This window comes from Bradysia coprophila, chromosome II (genome assembly GCF_014529535.1).
Source record: "Bradysia coprophila strain Holo2 chromosome II, BU_Bcop_v1, whole genome shotgun sequence".
NCBI lineage: Eukaryota > Metazoa > Arthropoda > Insecta > Diptera > Sciaridae > Bradysia > Bradysia coprophila.
Genome location: NC_050735.1, coordinates 10,260,428 through 10,280,667, shown reverse-complemented (window position 1 = coordinate 10,280,667; position 20,240 = coordinate 10,260,428). Strand labels below are relative to the sequence as shown.

Below are 20,240 nucleotides of genomic sequence, written 5' to 3'. Positions count from 1 at the left end.
CAGAATTTGATTGAATACGGCTACCGCACTGAACCAATTTGCGTTTGATTCGTCTCGTACTATCAGATTCACATTCGTTCCACAGAGAATGGACCGACTGGACTTTTAGGTCGACATGCTAGGGAACATGAGATTTTTCCCCGTTTTTTCCCTTGAACACGCCAACACATAAATATCCATATTTTCATTTAATGGAAATCAAAATTTTCATTGAACGAAGAGAAACACTTATTTTTAAATTTAAAAGAAGAAGAAAAAAAATCAAATTTATTCATATTAATTGTGGTAATCAAATTATATTCCAATAAAACCAGTATTACAATAAAAAAAACCAACAACGAAAATGTTTGACTGTGTTCCCCCCTCGCCCCAGATACTGTAATACTACTAAAATGCTAACGGCCCAAAAGCGATCTGTGACCCGGCTACCAGACTTCTCCTTACATACTACGAATCTTCTTCCGTTCTCGATACAAGCACATTTTCTGAACTGAAAAAATATTCATCGATTAAACAGCGATTCGATTGGAGAATTGGTAATTTCATCAGCTTACTGTACGGGTCGAATCGTAACATTTCGATCTTATCACCAAGTCTTTCACGAATTTTAACGAATTGGTGGCCACTTACAACACTCTCCAGCACAACCATAATGTCCCTGTAACGTGACAAAGTTAAAAAATTAGTAAATTTTTCCCAATTTGAAGGCAGTCGTAGATTTTTTCATTCTAACAAAAAATTGCCAACTTTGAGCTTCAAAAACAAAGCTCCTATGAGTTTTTCAACTTGTTATCAAAAAACTTCTCTGCAATGGACAGAGAAATTACCTGTTCAGACATACCTCACACGATGTATTATGTCGTGATCTGCCGATTTTGTTTGCAAATAAAGTTGAAATTTTTGGTCGAAAAGTCTTAGTTAGGAACACTTACATAGTTACCCTGCCCGAGTGAAGGCGAAGATAAATAACGTTCTTATGGTATTTGATAGCTGGACTCCTCAGCTATTCACTACAGTTAGCAGCAATGTCTTCTGTTCCCAAATGCCCGAGATATCTGTCAACATTGTGTGCAATTTCATGCTACTACCCCAAATATCAAAAATCAGCAAGGGAAAAATGAATTTAAAAACATAGCTAACGCCGACCCGTACGAAACACCTATTCCTATCAAAAGCCTTTAATGTGAAACTCTTCATTTCTCTTACTTCATTTTCTTCTCTGCTGAAAAACTATTCTTCCTTTAAAATCACTTGCATTATCCACTCTTTGCCTTGTTATCATATACAATTAAATTGCCGGAGGCAATATAGACAGCCCCGTACGAAGTCAAATTTCATAAATTCCTATTTAAACAGCTATATACCGCTATATTTCACTGTAAATAAACATTTCACAGAGGAATATGCTATTATATAGCTCTATATGCCTGTATATAGCTCAATATAGCTGTATATAGGTATATATAGATGTCCATATATGGAATCCCTGAAACCCCTCACACTTAACACATTATTTCCATGTTAACAGAAACTCTCTAAGCATCATTTTTCCCACTTTATATCACTTTTAATAAAATCCAATATGGCCGTCGGCAGCCATTTTGTTAGGAAACCGAAAATAGTACCGACGCTTTACATTCGTTAATACCTTTCAAACAAAAATAAAATCATGAAATTCGGTCAAAATTTACTCGAGATATTGACAAAATACTCCACGTTCACTGTACGGCCGAGTAGCCAGATAAGAGCTCACTCCAAGAGACCTAGCTCACGCTCCGGAGAACATAATTTCATAAACTTTTTATTCCCTGATTGGTACGGTCAATAACTATCTAATAAAGCTAAAACGAACGAAATATGTTCAAATTTGGCCGACCTACAAGCAAAAACTGCTTGCCGCCCTGTGCCTGTTTCACACCAAGGGGTCTAACTCACAAGTCGGTCATCCGATTTCCATAAACTTTTTTTTTGTCGATCGGTATTGTAAATACCTTTTATTCGATGTATCACTTACAAGTTTAACTTTTAAATGTCCGGAGATATCTTCGAAAAACCGTAAAGCACTTATTGGGCCACAGCTCGGGAGGGGTCGATCCAAAATCACTCATCTTCGAACTTAGCCTGTCTTTTGACATTACCAAACGGGAAAAAAAAGAATTTTCAAAATCGGATGCGTTTTACTCAAGTTATCGTGCTGACAGACAGACGGACAGACAGACAGACGGACATTTTTTTTTCGCGGATTTGGCATCTCTAGACAACCACAATAGGTTTCCCCTTACTCAGGGAGTCCAATTCGACGTGTTACAAACGTATGCGTAAACCTATAAGACCCCAGTACTTCGTACGGGTCTAAAAATGCTGTTTCGGATTCCTTGGTCAATTCTGAGTACAGCCTGGGGCCAGGCCTTTTAAAATAAAATAAAAATAAAATAAAAACAAAATGAAAATACGACCCACCCTAGTAAACACCTTTAGAGAGATATTAAACACTTTAATGACTGTCCTCTCCGAAAAGTGACCATTACATTACAATGTACCCACTGGGAAGATGATCCATTACATGTTAACTACTATTTTCACTTCGGAAATTCTTCACTTTTATGCTGCGGGGACATAATAGAAAAAAGTAGTTTCGTGTTTAGTTTCGCAATTTTTTATATAAGATGCTGCGGGTAAAAAGTTGTTCGAAATCTTTCCGAAATTCAAACTTTGCTATGCTCGAAAACTCGATCGTGCGTTTTTGAAGAACTAGCTTCGGTAACTGCTTTTCCAAAAGTGTAGTTGTATACCTGGCATCTCGTATCTGATATTACAAATTCTACACTTGTCGAAAAGACAGTTACCGGAGCCTGTTGCTCAAAAACGCACTTGTGAGTTTGCTTTTATCACAAAATGGTTGCCTCGCGTAATGAATTTGAGTACTAAATCTAAAATCCTGTGTAATAAAAGAACAAACAGTAGGCAGTGGTTCAAAATCTCTCGTTCAAATGACATTATTTTTAATGTGGATGACATTTCAAACGACCTTGAAGATGATCTATGTTCACTTTTGTTTGAAGTGCATTGCTTGGATACATAAATTCAAGCCAGCCTTTGTCTTCATATTTTATTGATCGGAACGTGAATTCAGTCAAACTCTAAATTGTACAAAATTTAGCACATGTGATAAGTACGATTAAAATAAGTAGCGGAAATACATTGTCATTATGGAAAAAACCAACAGTAGCGAATGACTGGTGAAATTTTAAATGATAAAAATCAACAAGTTTTGTCGTCATCACATTAAAAAACATTTTTTTTAGATTTTGTGTATTCCTTCATTTATATTTGATCGACACGTAGCTTTAAAAATTTCCACTTTTTATAATGAAAATTGCAATCTGTAGTTCCTCGTTGCTTCTATTGGCTGCAATTATGTGTTCGAATTTCGAACCATCCATCGAGGATATTTTTCCTGTTTCAGTGAGTGCACAATATACTAAAAAGGTTCGTTAAGCGTAAAACTCCTAAAATTCTTCTTTCTATCCCAAGAGAAACTTTATGATCTTCGAACGCTACAATTGTAGTACGTTTGATAGTAGTAAAGCTTCAGATATTAAGTGTCCCATCAAACGCATTGATCGAAACCATTTAAAAGGATTGATGTCAGTAAATCTAACCAAACCAGTTACAGGGCTTTGGCTCCATGCAGCCGGTTACTACAAATACAACACGTACATGAAAATCGCAACTGAAATAAGCGAAGATCTATGTGGCTGGTTGGATGGCAGACGTAAATCTTTCTTCTTGGATTTTTTACGAGCGCCACTTTATAAATACTCAAATTTTAACCATTCGTGTCCCTATTCAGGACTTTTACTCGGTAAAGCCGATAATATTTCCGTACAACAATTCGCATTTCCGCAAATAATGCCAGCCGGTAGATATCGTTTGGATATGAATGTGACGCAAGGTCAAAGCGCTTTATTTGGTGGTTCTATTTACTTCGCTATTTCGGATCATCGAGTAGAGATTGTTTGAATTTGGTTGCTCCACTCCATTTTTCATGGATTCGGCTACGTCTCAAACGTAACGAAATTTGTGAATGTTCAATATCAGAGCAACAGCTGTTAACAAGTTGTGTTTAACTTTGAATGAATGAAATAAAGACGAATTCAATTTAAAGTTCCTCCAACCGTCAATCTGAAATTTGAAGTACCTGCCAACCTGACTTGACCCGCTATGAGACCTGATCTGATCTGCGTTGAACTGTTTTCAACCGGAAATGACATGACCTGACAAAAAATAATGGATTCAGGTTTATCATGGGCGCGCATTAGCTTAGCGCCCGTGACGCTGATGAATCAGATCAACGAACGATAATTCCGATCAGGATAGGTTTAGAAATTGTCTGATCTGACTGATTCCAGCGGATATAAATTTTCCGGACCTGTTTCGAGCTTGAATCGTAGGCCATAGCACGATGATGACAAAAAATTGCTCGACGCTTGTGTGGCTAGTTGGAGGTGATCGAGAGCCGAAAATAAGAGCTTTTTTTAAGGTGTATGAAACGTAAAGGGTCGTGTGGAGTGTCTTAGAAAGGCAATTAGAAAAACTTTCGGGGTAATCCCCTCTCGCACAAGCGAGGTATTTTCCAATGGAGAATGCGCCCGATTTTGGACGGCTGGTTTTCAAACGAGTCCCTCGTTGTAGGAAAATTCTTCAAGTTGAAAAGCAGAATAGGATGAGAACGAACCACCGATTTTATAAAAGAAACATTTATTTTCACCCAAGCTCAGTCCCACCAAAAACTGACCGAAAAGCTTTTCTCCAACGATCTCACATAATGCCACCAAAGCGGCGGAATGTACAGCATTTCACCCTCGTACAAATGCAAATGGTAAAACTTAACAGCCGAACACTTTGGAAATTTCTCCGTGTCAATATGTTCGGCATCGATTTGGCTGGTGTTTTTCAGCATTTCCGTCTCGTGCGGATACAGATTCGGGGTGTCATCCGGTGCAGCCAAAATTATTTTCTTATGGCCGAACACCTGGCACAACAGATTATGCTTCGGATCGTAATGCATCGGTGAAACGGTTCCTTTCGGACCGAGCCATGCTTTGATGTCAACCGATTCGTTTGAAGTGCCAACACAGCAGTATTCCGGTATTAGGATGTCCTTGCGTAAGGCCGGTATTTGTTCGAACAAATTATGCTGGGCGAGATATTCGACACGATCGCATGGTTCGGCGGTTGTTATTTGTCGGCTGAGGAAGTCCTTAAATTTAACCAAATCTTGGGACCAGTTTTCGTTGGTATAATGAGATCCTATCTCGACGGGAACAGTTCGTTCGCCGGCTACGGACGATAGATAGGCAGACTGTTTCCAATTGTTTATTGCTGGCCAATGGTCCATACAATCCTGAATCAGTGCGGGTGTTAGTGGCTTGAAGTGATTGATGTGAAAATATTCAATCGATGGTCGCTGTAGCATAGCAATTGAGACATGTTCTGCTATAGTTCGTCTGACAGCGACAGGTACATCAGGATCGTCTAGCTTTCGTTTTTTTGTTGCACTAGAGCTGCCACAACTCGATGAACAGTTTTCTTCGATGATTCGGATAGATTCAGTTAATAACTTGTTGTCCGAACCACTCAATGGGCATCCTAACATCAAACCAAGGTCCAAATCGTACATAACTTTTTCAATCGACCAATGAACTGTCTCCAGATTAACCCGAAAAAACGCTTCCAGAAACGTTGCAACCGTAAAGGCTTTACAGATGTTTTCGTCTACATCACTCCACCGTCCAGTGTTTATGATCTCGTACAGTTTGTCTTTCAATGATGAAACGAGAAATAATGCCCGATCAATGGGTAGTGCTTCACTGGACTCCACCGCATTCGAAGAATGGCAAGACAGTTGATTTATCGTATCGTAACATTTCGATAGAACGGACAATTGAGATGATTGCTGATTATTCGCGTAAAGAGCCGACACTTGATCGTAATCGGGTAACAAATGGGATAATTTGGATGTAATATCACGAGCAGAATTCATTTTCACCATTTATTGTTATGACATTGACAGCCGGAAGAATAACACACGGACCGATCTTGTCGAACAGCTTGATGTCACAAAAAATTTATGGAAAATCTTACACCCTAAGAGCCACTGATTCTAATTTTACTTGAAAACTTACTTGCTTTTCGCTTTTTTGAGTAGAATATTAGTGATGAACATTTTGCCGTCTTAACCAAAGAAAATTCTTATAAGCGAACTGTCAAAAATTACTGTCAAACCTTGATTATGACATAGTGTTTACGACGTTCACCTTTTTTCAAATTCAACGAATTCAACCAATGTTAGTGGCGACATCTACATGTCAATTCTTTAACTTTTACATGGATATGGAACATTATATTAGTTATAGGTTTCTTCCATCGTACGGTAAAAACGAATTTTGACAAGCCGAAATCGGCCTTGGAAGAAACCTATACGAGTTATACTCAAGAGGTGATAGGATGACTCTGATGCTAATCGACACCCAAAAAACCAAGGCTGTATACTTTGGCGTGACCTCCCCAAAGTATACCAAGGCTGTATACTTTGGGAAGGTCACGCAGATACAGATACGCGGGTTATTGGCCGATTTCATACAAAAATTCACCTACTCTGATGATTCTCGTCGTCTTGATGATGTGGTGAATTTTTTTACATGTAAAATCATCAGAAGTGGTGTGTTCCCGCGTATCTAATAAAATGGCGGTCTGCGTGACCTCCCCAAAGTATACAGCCTTGAAGTATACAGCCTTGCAAAAAACACATGGACTGTTGACGGTGAAATCTTATTTTGTTCGAACTTGCCGGAAGTATCAAATAAAGAAGAAATTCTTTCGTGTAACGTTTGACAGTTCCCGCTAGTTCTTTGTTCCAATCAAATTTCCCCTTCAAAACTTCTTCCGTCAGAGAGTTTATTAGGACCCAGACTTCATGTACAATGTACATGTTTGAAAATGACAGCGCCATTATGCTCGAGATGGAAGAAAACTGTCCCCTATCAAGGTGTAGTATATGAGGAGGTTGACAGTGCCGGACTGGCCCTATGGGCGTTGAAGCGATTACCGAAGGGCCTTTTAATTTTTGTATGAAGAAATGGCAACGAAGTGTCTTATGAAAAATTTCTTCAAACAACGCCCGAAGGGCTTTTTTGAGCCATTTCGGCACTGGAGGTTGAAAACCTCCATTATTTCGCTTGTCCGCCTTGCAATATCAGTATGGAAATGACGCTGCGTCAGAAAAAATTTCATTTTGAATTTTGACCGAACTTACGGCGTGAGTTATAATAAAATTTTGTATGAACATAGATTAAGATTGGGTCGTTCGGTATGTGTTTTTTATGAAGATGGAAACACGGGGTTTTGAAATTAAGTTTGTTTAAGTCAAAGTTCTGAAAGAACAGATTAAGACAACCACGAAGGCGGGTGACACCAAATTTTACAAACAGATAGTGTGAGGAATCAACTTGAACAAAATATTTTTGGCGAAAATTCAGAATTTTGTTTTTGTTAAGTTCCATTTTACATATAAACTTCGCAGCCGTTGACGCAATTGTGTGTCACCGCCTTCGTGATCAACTAAGAGTTGTCTTAACCTGTTCTTTCAGAACCTTGGTGTAAGTTGCCCACATTGTAATGTCAAACATATGTCCAAGGTCTTTAATTTGTGCTAGGTGAAGTCCTTTTTCACGAAGCGATCAGCATAACCTCCCAATTCACGCCGTAAGTGTGCCTAAAACTTGAATTTTAAGTGAACGATTCGATGAAAAGTGAACCTAAATAGTTATTTCAACGCTTCCTTTTTTCATACAAGGAAGCGTTGAAATAACTACGTTAGAACTGACGCTACGTTAGAAAGACCTCTGCACTTTCCATTTTGAATTTCGACCGCACTTACGGCGTGAATTAAAATATCTTGAAATTGTCAATAAAGTGTGGCAACGTGTTAAAAACAAAAATCAAAACCCACCATAAATTAAAAAAATCCTTAACAGCACAGTTTAATGGATTGTCTACTCATATGAAACTTTGGGCCCAAATAGAGTGTTATGATGAGAGAAAAGGAAATATAATTCAGACCAGAAATTTTAACTTGCCCTCAAAATATATTTGTAAAAAATCAATAACAAGTATCCCAAGGCAAGTTACATTTAACTGGTCTTCGGTTTTATCGCTCTGATCATAAAGTATGGTTTCTACGCAACAAAAAGTAGTCGGTGTGAGAGCCTTGAGAGAGTATAGTATTCTGCCTTCAAAGGCTCCTCGCTCTTACATTGTTTTACTCTACATTCATTTCACACTACTTTAAAACAATAGAGAAGAGTCGGAACGTGCCAAACTGTCAACGGAAGTGCGCACTTCAAAAGCGTGAATAGAGTACTGGACAATTCCTTACACAATAAACTCTATTTGACAGCTGTCATTAGAAGCACTTTTCAGTACGTTGGTTTGATGCATTGATGATGGCTCAGTTTAAAACAGAGTGCACTTGCAAGAACCTTGACTTTCATGTGATATTTAAAAATTGCGTTCCTAAATAAACTGTTGTTCATCTTATCTTATCATTTATATCTCATAGACTTACACTGTTGGTGCAAAAATGCGCATTGTTAATTTCTATGATTTCTTTGTTTTTGTCAAAGATAAAAATGGAAATTTTCATCAGTAAACAATTTATTTCTAATCATTTCGTATACGGTAGGGTGGAAATACAGTTGGTTTTAGCAAGAGTCAAATAAACTTTTCAACTCATACAATGTCATACAATTGGGAATCAAGTCGGTATTATTATAAAGTGGAATTTCTTTGTTTGCTTGCCTTCTCAACTTGATCATTCTTGAGACACGATTGACTAAGTCGGTAAGCCAATAAAGTTGTTGTTTCAGATTGTGGGTATAAGCCTATTGCTCAATGGGTTCGTGTAGTTGATGGAAACATTCCAAACAAAGCAATCGGAGGGGGTCAAGATTTATCTGGCGAGAATTTATACGTTGGTAGAGTAGAGCATCAGGGCGATATTATTCCAGGTTAGATTTTAAACGATTTATGACGAGAATCATGTGTATACATGTGTACATCTAAAAAACACCTTAGGCAAAGTAGTTCCATCACAAGGAATTTGCTTCGTTCCTTACGCAGGTAAGGAGCACGGCAAGTCTGAGTACCAAGTTCTTATGACCGATGAAGATATTGTTTGGACGGACGCAAGCTACGGAGAAATTCCGACTGGGGCTATTCAAGGTTTAATAAATGAGCAATAAATAATTCCGATCTTGTATTAAAGAATCGATCTCTATGTAAGGTGGTGTTACCGTTGACGGTGAAAGATTATATATTGGTAGAGTCAAACACATGGGTGCTATGTGCGTCGGCAAAATTCATCCCAGTCATCAAGTGTGTTTCATATCCTTTGACGGACGAGAATTCAGCTACAGTTTGTAAGTTGAACAAACATGTGATAGTGCTGATCTATTAATCAACGTAAATTCGTTTCCACAATGTAGATATTCGGCATTGTGTGTAAAGCACATCCCTTTGGTTCATTAGAGATCAACACAGGACAAGTGACCAAGCTAGAGCACATATTGTTTTATTATTCCATATTAGTAGGAAAACCCGAGGCTGTATTCTTGGGTATACCACGTATACCACATCATAACGGCAGTTACAATCATTGCGATAGGTGAATTTTTTTGTATGCAAATTCCAAGGTAAATAGAGTGTGGAGGTAATGGCATTCAGACGCGTGGTGTAGTACATAAGTTCGATTACACTGACATCTTTTAATAAAATGGTTGACTATGATTTACACAAAATATTTTTGCTATCTCACAACAGATGGCTTGAGTTTTCATTCCACTTTTGTTTTTAACGAAAGAAGGAGATGGCGTTTGTATCCACCCACTTCGACAAAAAATATATGTAACTAGCATGAATAGTGTCACACACTTGTTTGTATCTAACTTTCGTGCCACAACACGTCTGATTCTGTTACATATGGCATCACCTCCACACTATTACCTTGGCAAATCCGTCATTGTATCATCAAATCAGAGGAATGATAACAGATAGCGCTCTGCATCAAATGAAGTGTGTCACCAGTGGATGAAGACGTGCAGATAAATGATATCGTTTCTTCGAGGATTATTGCATATGAATGACAGCTGTGCTGCATGGAAAAGAGTTCTATCAAAAATAAATACAGACTGGGATGATCTATCCCACATTATACCCCGCTGTCATTCGTTATAAGATTCCTACCTGGAAGCATCGGCGCATGAGCCGCAGTTATCATTTCTCTGTCCGCCTTACCTCCAAAAGTATACCTTTTGGGAAAACCAATAGATCCATCTTCAAGGCAGTTTGAAATGCCATCCATGTTAAGAACTGCCATCCACGTTAAAAAAAGGCATTTAAACGAAAAATTTTGAACCGCTGCCTGTTCTTTGTTCTTTTTTTTATACAGGATTTTAAATTTAATACTCAAATGGCAGCTTATTTTTGACATAAAAGTTCAGGTTAAATGAAACACAACGAAAATAATATGAGGCTACGTTTGAAAGTACTGTAACTTCAAGATAATCTTTAAAGAAATCACTGACATTTGACGTTTTAACCACTTGTAACTTCAAAAACTTTGAAAATTTTAAATTCCATACAATAGCGGGTTTTAAAATGATTGTCGCTGTTATAATTCGCAAATTTACAATTCACGCCGTAGCGTAATTTTCATTCGCCTAGTCGGTTGTCAAGCATTCAAGTCTCACAACTTTACACATGTCGGCGATATGAGTAGAGTTGTGAGAGCTGTCAATAATATTTTTTATGCCAAATACTGCGAAAGTTTGTATTTTCGGTCCTCAAATGGTGACCGAAAGTAAAAAATTCAGGCCTTGGGCCGAAAGTAAATGTCACTGTCATCATTTTACTTTCGCCCCGTGGGCTTGCGTATTTGCGGGCCGAAAGTAAATGTCACTGTCATCATTTTACTTTCGGTCCTCATATGTCACGAAAGCACATGTTCACTTGATTGAAAGTACGCATTGAGTGTAGTGTTGTGTTGACGATAGCCAAATGTTTTGTGAGCAAATGAATGTATGTTTACAGTAATTTCATTTGTTAAATTGTTTTTATTTTTATACCAGGGGGCTGCCGCCCCCTGGACCCCCGCGCTTTTCGGCATTTTGGTGTTTCTACAGCAAATTTTGTTCATCACTCAACAGTTTAATTAAAATTATGTTTTGTTTCGGACCGAAAATACAAATCTTCCGCAGTATTTGGCATAAAAAATAGTATGCATCACTCGGGGCAAAAGTAAAAAAAATCAAATCGTGTGATGGCCGCCCTTGCCTGCGGCGCGGGCTGCAAACTTCACACGTTTGATTTTTTTTACTTTCGCCCCTTGTTATGCAAAATACTATTAAATGCAGAAAGTCGCAGAACGAAAGTTGATTGCCGAACGGTTCAATGAAACTTGTCATTATTCCGTTAACGATTCACCAGTGAACTTTATCGAATAATTTCTGTACGAACGAACGAAAATCAATTGCTGTACGCGTCCTGAACGAAAGTCAATTGCTGTACGCACCCTAAAAACATAAGTAAACATGTATTGTAATTTGTCTGTCAAAATAAATGAAGTACGTCCAACATAACCTACAACGCAACGACCGCAACGATTGATCCAGGATTATATTCCCTAACCAGCCTATAAATCAAAATGAACAACGAAAAAATAAAATCGCTATTGGACGAGAATACAGAACTCTTCGAAAGGGTTAGCTGCTGGAAAAATAATTGTGAAAATTTGACCAATCTGGTCAGTAAATTGACTGTCGATAACAAAAAATTGGCATCCGAAAATGCACAGCTGAAAAGTAAAATCGACAAAAACGTTGAACAGACATCGAAAGATGTTGCCTATTTGATGGATACCGTCGAAAAGAAGACGCTGCAGATCGTGAAACTGAAAGCAGAAATGGCAAAACTCAGCCGCCTACAAAATGGACACAAAGCAGAGAAACTCGTCGAAGACGGCGGTGTACACGATAAAAGCACCTTGAGTGGAGATGAAAAGTGGAAAATGAAAATACGAGAAAAAGACGAGCTGGTCCGTTTTTACAAAGAAATATGCGATGCGAAAGTGACTGAGATTACCGAACTTCAACAACTGAACAAGGCCCTGATCAGCAAAATAAAACGACAGAACAAGCAGTGATTAATACTAAACCAATTTATTGAATAAACATTTTAATGCGATGTCGAATCTAATTCAGTCTTTTTATTGTTATTTATTGAAGAATCGCGATGAATCTCGGTAAGATTGATAATGAGAAAGTTTTAGTGCAAAAGTTTGTGTATTGTAAGTTTCCTTATGTCAGTGGTTGCAAACAGAGCCAGTAACCGTGGAATTTTTGCGATTTTCGTGATTTGTGAGTAAATTTGCGTCAGCTCATCAAAATTCCCGAAAATGTTTTCACGATTAAATGCTATTGTCCCGTTTGTCCGATGACAATTAGAGTAGTATTTTAATACCAATTCACGCTGTAAGTGTGCCTAAAATTTGAATTTCAAGTGAACGAGTCGATAAAAAAGTGAACCAAAAAATACATTTCAACGTTTCATTGTATGAAAATGACGCTGCGGCAGAAAGACTTGCGTTAGAATGATTTTGAATTCTGACCGCTCTTACGGCGTGAATAGGTTTGTTCCAAATAACTGTAAACACGAACTTTGACAACACGAACGTCGACGATTTCCTCCACAGAGATGAACATAACCTAAACGTCAACAAATTTCTTTGTAAATTTTTCGTTAAAATTTTCGTCAACCTGACAGTTGAGGTTAAGTTGCCTTCTGTGGATGAAATTTGACATTTCGAAATGACCTTTGAACAAACCTATATTGGATGGGGAAAGTAGTGAAATGACATTAAGAAAAAATTATCGAAATATCTTCAAGGCCGTTTGATACATGTTTGCGTGTATACGATTGCATGTGTTTATTTGTGGTCGGTCATGGTAACACCAAGAAATCATGACTCCTGTCTTTATCTTTACGAAAGAAATGCAAGACCTATTTCAATTACGTAGGCCTCCGAATATTTCTAGTGTTTGTGCTGAAAGAACCAGGTTAAGACAACTCTGAGGTGATCACGAACAAAGTATATAAACACTGAAGGTAATGCAGACCCTCAACGGATCAGAGAAATTATGGATCCAAACTTTCAGGTGAATTCATTTTCGTATGTTGTCTAACTTAGACTTGTGCAACATCAAAGTATATAAACACTGAAGGTAATGCAGATCCTCAGCGGATCAGAGAAATTGCGGATCCAAACTTTCAGGTGAATTCATTTTCGTATGTAGGTTTGTTCCAAGGCCATATGAATTGTCAAATTTCATCCATATAACCATAACCTCAATAATATCTCAGTGCAAATCGCGTAGGCGACGTTGCTCGATTTGTATGAAATATCACGTAAGCGACGTTGCTATGGATGAAATTGTCGTTGTTCGGATTGTCAAAGTTCGTGTTTACAGTTACTTGGAACAAACCTGTTGTCTAACTTAGACTCGTGCAACATGACGGCCCTAAATTCTTCCAATTCACCACTAAATACAACTTGACGCAAACGAATTTTATATATGTGCAACATACCTCCGCTAAATAGTTCCAAATTTACCACTAGATGCAACTTGACGCAAACGAATTCAATACGTGTGCAACATGACAGAGCTAATATTCACCTGAAAGTTTGGATACGTGTATAACTGCACTGAGTGCGTTTATCGATTTCGGTGTCACCAGCCTTCGTGGGTGTCTTAACCTGTTCTTTCAAAACCTTGAAAATCAATGTGAAATGTCGCGGAGATAGTGAACGCGTACTGAATGAATTTTCTAGATCTTTTGACTCGAGTACGCCACCTGGCTGTCAAATTTGAAATCTAGCTAATGTCAACGATCTGTGTCAAAACGGCCGAAACGCTAAACAAGAAACTACATCGCTGGCCTTACGCTTGAAAAATCTATTTACTTCAAAAGTGACCACTTAAGCTGGTAAGTTTGCAATAGCTGTTCAGGCGATTGCATTTTTTGAATACAGTGAAAATCGTCAGGTTAAGTCTGTAAGTGGAATAATCATTCATTCCACACTTTAGACGATGCATCCGAAGGTGCTTCAAATATAACACTCTTAACACCATCACACCCAGTCAGTTGTTAATTAGTTTTCAAATCCATTTCGTATTGTCAATAGGTTCAGCATGCAGTCAAATTATTCGCCAGAAGTGTCGTCAACGTACATTCATCCGAATGCCAACCACAATGCTGATAACTCATCATGCAGCCCATCCCGACAAAAGCAAATTTCACCGAAATTACGACGATCACCAAGTAAACCGATGCACACTTCACCATTGGCAACCGACAAAGAATGCCCCAGCAAACGGAAACTCAATTCGTCTGAGAAGATCTCTGACAAAGCAAAACGTTCAACGAACGGAACGGAACACATGCCACCACATCTCAGACGATGTACGACCGGCGTCAGCAATTCAACAGCCATTCAGAATCACGTTCCTACACAATCCAACTACTCAGCCATGTTGAATCTGTCACCGGATGTGGGAAGCATTGAGGAAGGCCGTCGGTTATTTGAAATTTTGCTTAGACCACTGACAGTAGCTGTTTTTATGGATAAATACTGGGAAAAGCAGCCGCTCCGCGTGGACCGTAAACGTTCAGAATTCTATGAGGATTTACTGTCGTCGGATGCAATCGACAAAATGTTGCGACAAAATCACGTCGAATTTACCAAAAACATTGACGTTCAGTTCAAGGACGGCAACGAGGTTATCACTCCCATTGGTCGTGCACTGCCACCGACAATTTGGCAATACTACAGCGATGGTTGTGGCATCAAAATTTTGAATCCTCAAACCTTTTTGCCGGCCATCCATTCAATGAATGCAACGCTTCAAGAGTATTTCCAATGCATGATCGATTCCACCGTACATTTAGGTTCAAAGAATAGCGAAGGATATCCGCCTCGGTACGAGGACGCAGAAATGGTTATTTTACAAATTGAAGGCAAAAAACATTGGCGACTGTACAGGCCTTTACATCGCAGTAACATGCTGTCACGTGAATCAAAAAATGTTGACTTAAATCAGATAGATGCACTGGGGCCACCAGTAATGGACGTTGTATTGAACGCCGGCGATCTTCTGTATTTTCCACGCGGATACGTTAACGAAACGACATCCATGGCTGATTGCCATTCTCTGCACCTCCAGATTAGTCTCTACCGAAAGCAAACGTTTGGCGATTTACTGGAAATCTTACTGCCAATGGCACTGAAAGAAGCTATCAACGAGAATCTAAGTTTGCGAAAAGGTTTACCGTTAGACATTTGGCAGAATATGGGCGTTGTGAACAGCGACAATTACTATCGCGAACGGGACGCAGTGATCGCACAAATCAAGGAATGCTTCGAAACGGTTGCACGTCATGTCAAGGCTGACAACACTTTAGACAATGCCGTGGATCAAATGGCGTTACGATATCAACACGATGCACTGCCGCCGAAACTAACACCGGAAGAAGAGGTACGAAGTGTTTATGGTACAAAAATAACAGCTGGAGAGGACGGTTCGCCCGAATACAATTACATTGAATTGGATACGCGAATCCGACTCATTCGGGGAAATGTTGTGCGTATGGTTCGGCATGACAATGGCATTCGAGTTTATTACAGTTCGGAGAATTCGAAAGACCATCACGGATTTGAGGAAAATTATTTGGAAATAAATCCAACTGAAGCACCTGCTGTTGAGGTGCTGATCAAAGCTTATCCGTTGTACATCACGCCAAGAGACCTTCAATTGGAAGGTAATGATAAGAATTTATTTGTCGCTCAGGATTTATGGGAACGAGGCATTTTGATGAGCCACGATCCGTTAGTATGAATGGAATATTGTAGTTAGGTTAGTGTTTCTCCTATTTGTTTCCTTTTTTTTTAAATAAATTTGTCGATTCTAAGGAGTTGGTTTTTATCAGAGAAAAAATGCTCTTGGGCGATTCAGTGTTCCCATCCTTTGAAGGTGCTTTAAGCAATCAGCGAGGGGGAAACCACTCTTTTTTATTGATGTGATTAACATGATTAACCAGTGATTAACATTATGACGAATTGGTGATTAACCAGCATTTGACCAATCGTCGCAAAACTACAAATAAACGTGAAATATAGCGGTTAATCATTGTTAATCACCGATTAACCGTTTGTATTCACAAAACTTATGTTTCTGACAAAATAGTGGTTTCCCCCTCGACAATCAGTGTCCTCGAGGTGCGGGAAACCAGGAAAAGTAGGTAAATATGCAGTTCTGCTTGCTTTATCACCAAAAGATACTGTTGTACAAACCCGATTTAAAAAATTAAATATTTTGCTTCGTATCATGGCCCTACGTTAGTGAAGGGCCGTGACGCAAGTCCGTTCACACTGAAAAATTTGACAAAAAAAATTGTCCGCAGGACTGAGGAACATATATACACGAACTTTTTGACTTTTCCCCCTTTGCTCTTACTACCCCCAAAGTATTTTATTCGTAATCTGGGCGTCCATACGAGTTCAACGAGCTATCACACGCGACACGCCTCATAAGGTTAAAATTTGGCCGAGATATTAAATTTCAAAACTTGGAAATTTGCAGAAATTTGTATGAAGAAATTAATTTTCATACATTTTGAAATTGATGAATTTTACCAACCTTTGTTACTTTGTCACTTTGTTACAACGAAACTTTTGAATTTACCGGTGAATTTGGCTGAAATTTTCAGGGTATGTTAAGGACGTAATTCTAAGAAACTAATTTGAAGGAATTTTCTTAAAAGCTTATAATTTCGGAGCTATGAGCGTTTTGAGCCATTGAGCTATATGACCCATAACTCAGAAAATATAAAAGATAGAAAGTTCGTTTAAAAGACAGATTTATAGAGTTTGAGATTTCATTCGACACGTGTTTCATGGTTTTCCTAAAAAGTCGTCTATTTGGGAGCTATGAGCGTTTTAAGTGCGAGCTATGTCAGCCATAACTCGGAAAATACAGCAGATGGAAACCTCCTGTAAAAGACAAATTTATAGAGTTTCAGATTTCATTCGACACGTGTTTCATGGTTTTCCTAAAAAGTCGTCTATTTGGGAGCCTTGAGCGTTTTAAGTGCGAGCTATGTCATCCATAACTCGGAAAATATGGCAGATAGAAAGTTCGTTTAAAAGACAAATTTATAGAGTTTCAGATTTCATTCGACACGTGTTTCATGGTTTTCCTAAAAAGTCGTCTATTTGGGAGCTATGAGCGTTTTAAGTGCGAGCTATGTCAGCCATAATTTCCGAGATTCGGCTTTCTTCCGTTTGAATTCCATTTTTTAAAGGAATATATTTCACAATTTTAAAAATTTTCCTTCCTCAACATCTGCCCCTTGTGACGCAAACTTTTTTATTATAATTTTCTTCCTAAAATTTTTCTGGTATGATTTTTGTTGATAAGCCTTTCGCGTACTTTCCTCATCAGCTGCCATTTGTGACGCATACCTTTTTGCGTGTCGAATCTGTAAGCGTCACCTACACCGATATCAGTTCTTTTGTAAGTGGATAACAGGACTTGCGTCACACCTCCACTGTAAGTGGTTTTGGGCGATCATCAATACCTTTCATTTGACATATCGCACACCATTTGAAAACATCCAGAGATGTGGTTGAAAAACTATTGAAAAACAAGTAAAACTGCATATTTTCCTGTTTTCCCGCACCTCCCACCGTTTTTTCATTGCTGTCATCGACCATTAGGGTGGTTTATTGGAGTGGTTGAGCACAGTTTAAACTTTGCAGAGCATGTATTTCTCGAGTTAATTTTGATAGACAGTACTGAAAAAACGTTACGCAATTCCTGAATGGTCCCTTACAACTCAGTCGTCAGACATCATTGGAAATCTAGATTGATGTAAGTTGAGAGGACATTGGTCCCACAACAGGAAGAATTTAATCTGAAGATACAATCGGTATTGAAAGTACTGTTGAGCCAGATAAGTAACATTTAAACTCTTTTGACACGCCTTTCAATTTTCAATAAAAAATTGTATCTTCAAACTGGATCAATGCTTTAACATTAATTTATGTAGTTACTATCTTACGGCTGAGATTTACAGAAGCTTCGAGCGTTGAAAAATCATGAAACAAATAATAATTCATTTCGTATCGGATATGGTATAGACTTCAGCACCGAGTTCAGTGCTATAGCTTCGCCGAGCCACTGTCTTCATGATCAACTCAGAGATATCAAGTTCTGAGAAATGATGTCCTGAACTATTGGAAGTCTTCATATCATTGTAATCGAACTTGTAATCGACATTGTAACATTGTAATCGATTACAATAAAGTTTTGTACCATCGGTCGATTGCAGAGTTTTGTACCATCGGTCGATTACAATGTTTGTTTTTTGGTGTTTTGTTGATTTTGTTTGAACTTTATTTATTCGAAGTTCAAGCTCAATTTTTCTTACGTATTAGATAACGTCACCCCTGGATTTAGTTGGATTTCCAGGTAAAATAAAGTTTTGCACCATCGGTCGATTACAAAAGATTTTGAGAGTCAATTTTCTATATGTAACTATGTCTTCCAAGGTTCCGGAAAGGCACCTTCAGGAACGGCTAATCCATCTGTTATCGACAGCACGACGAAAATGAACGGTGTGACTGGCTGATGTGGTCTTATATAGTGAAAATGTATTGTAAAACCGTAAAGAAGTGCAAGATTTAGTATCGAACCTTAACCATACAAAGCACCAAACATTTTAAACAATTGAAGTACAAGATGCAATGATTATAAGGAAATACGGTTGCAGTTTCTAGAAGGTGTCCGAATGAAATTGTTTCTCGATGAAAAGGGCGATGGATGGAAGGTTTCTTCAACGAAGTATTACTGTCCCTTTTGTGAAACAGGATCTCATTTTAAGGACAACATTGTCTTCTTTACGTAATTGTTGTTGGAAGTAAAGTTGACTATAATTATGATGAAAACGTTCGGTTTCCCACATGGCAAATTAAAAATGTTCAAACAAGCACACCACCTGCTTGTGCTTGTACTTTACGTATTACATTCGATTTTCAGTTTATAAAATTGGTAACGTGTGTGCAAATAATGTTTTTTCAGTATCCAAATCCTATTTTCCGATTGTTCCCGGTATCCACTAAAATTCGACCAAATATCCCGGTTCTTAGAACGTGTCTCATGATGAGGGAAAAAATGTCTTTTTTGGCATTGTACAACTGCATTGGCAGTTTTGGCAGTTTTGGCACTTCGAGATTCTCAATGTTGAAAGTTTGAACTTCAAGCATTAAAGGTCGCTACTTCTATTTCTCGGTAAAAATACTAAGCGTTCTCGGTAAAGAATATTTACTTCACTAGTGAGGTAATGTGGCTATTCCCTCACTAGTGAAAACCTTTTCCCTCGCTCGTAAAATCACGATGAGTAAAAGTACCTCGGGCTGAAGCCCTCGGATACTTTTACTCATCTGGATACGAGATATCAAATTACTTCACTGGTATAGTAATGTACCATTATTCTCAATCTTGCTGAAGCAACATACCTACGGTTAACATATCTCATTAAGGTTCCTGAACACATTTAGCATAATTTCATATAATTTCTTGGTAATGCTGACAAATAAGGTTTTTCTTCATATCATCAGAAAGGTCGTTTCCCGATATCTGGTGATTTCTAGATGTCCGATCATTTTCCCGATTTTTGGTCATTTCCCGCATCTTTTCTCCTTTTCATTATTTCTTTCCGTTGTACTGAGTAAATTTCCCGGCATCCGAGTTTTCGGCAAAATTTCCCGGTATCTGGGCCATAGTACCATAGAGAGATGACGTAATTAACCTAGGTCGGACCGACTACGCATACGAAAACGAAAGCTTTATCCAAAAAAATCGTCAAAATGGGAACTTTAGGGAAAAAGTGAGAGGTGCAATATGGCCAGGCTGCCACGGTAATTAACGCTACTAACTCAACTAAAAATCTTCTTTCGACCGTATACAGACTTTGGTCTTAGTAAGTTCAACCTCACCTCATTTATTCATTCACCTTGATCTGCAAGCGTCAACGAAATTTCAATGGAATTATGTGGTCCATAG

The 20,240-nt window shown here is 38.3% G+C and overlaps 4 protein-coding genes across 7 annotated transcripts; 2 read left to right on the top strand and 2 right to left on the bottom strand.

The window, feature by feature from the left end:
* Positions 1–261: 261 nt before the first annotated feature.
* Positions 262–6,299, bottom strand: LOC119072053 (39S ribosomal protein L33, mitochondrial). Its single transcript, XM_037177187.1, has 3 exons — positions 6,189–6,299; positions 555–658; positions 262–490 (listed from the first exon to the last, which is right to left on the bottom strand). The coding sequence occupies exons 1-3, from the start codon at positions 6,227–6,229 to the stop codon at positions 441–443; spliced, it is 195 nt and encodes a 64-aa protein (XP_037033082.1). The 5' UTR covers positions 6,230–6,299; the 3' UTR covers positions 262–440.
* On the bottom strand, positions 4,730–6,179 carry LOC119072032 (lysine-specific demethylase 8). The gene has a single exon (XM_037177153.1). The coding sequence runs from the start codon at positions 6,053–6,055 to the stop codon at positions 4,778–4,780; it is 1,278 nt and encodes a 425-aa protein (XP_037033048.1). The 5' UTR covers positions 6,056–6,179; the 3' UTR covers positions 4,730–4,777.
* A 2,405-nt stretch (positions 6,300–8,704) lies between the features above and the next one.
* On the top strand, positions 8,705–9,853 carry LOC119072042. Of its 2 annotated transcripts, none has more exons than XM_037177175.1 (5): positions 8,705–8,822; positions 8,931–9,071; positions 9,139–9,285; positions 9,347–9,482; positions 9,549–9,853. In XM_037177175.1, exons 1-5 carry the CDS (start codon positions 8,801–8,803, stop codon positions 9,589–9,591), a joined length of 489 nt encoding a protein of 162 aa, XP_037033070.1. In that variant the 5' UTR covers positions 8,705–8,800; the 3' UTR covers positions 9,592–9,853. The 2 variants fall into 2 exon arrangements, with proteins under 2 accessions (XP_037033070.1, XP_037033061.1); XM_037177166.1 differs by having other exon boundaries at positions 8,733–8,822; positions 8,919–9,071.
* A 4,121-nt stretch (positions 9,854–13,974) lies between these two features.
* Positions 13,975–16,086, top strand: LOC119072009 (bifunctional lysine-specific demethylase and histidyl-hydroxylase NO66-like). Of its 3 annotated transcripts, none has more exons than XM_037177129.1 (2): positions 13,975–14,103; positions 14,303–16,086. In XM_037177129.1, the coding sequence occupies exon 2, from the start codon at positions 14,310–14,312 to the stop codon at positions 16,011–16,013; it is 1,704 nt and encodes a 567-aa protein (XP_037033024.1). In that variant the 5' UTR covers positions 13,975–14,103; positions 14,303–14,309; the 3' UTR covers positions 16,014–16,086. The 3 variants fall into 3 exon arrangements, with proteins under 3 accessions (XP_037033024.1, XP_037033038.1, XP_037033031.1); XM_037177143.1 differs by having other exon boundaries at positions 14,098–14,219; XM_037177136.1 differs by lacking the exon at positions 13,975–14,103 and adding an exon at positions 14,151–14,219 and having other exon boundaries at positions 14,296–16,086.
* The last annotated feature ends 4,154 nt before the right edge of the window (positions 16,087–20,240 follow it).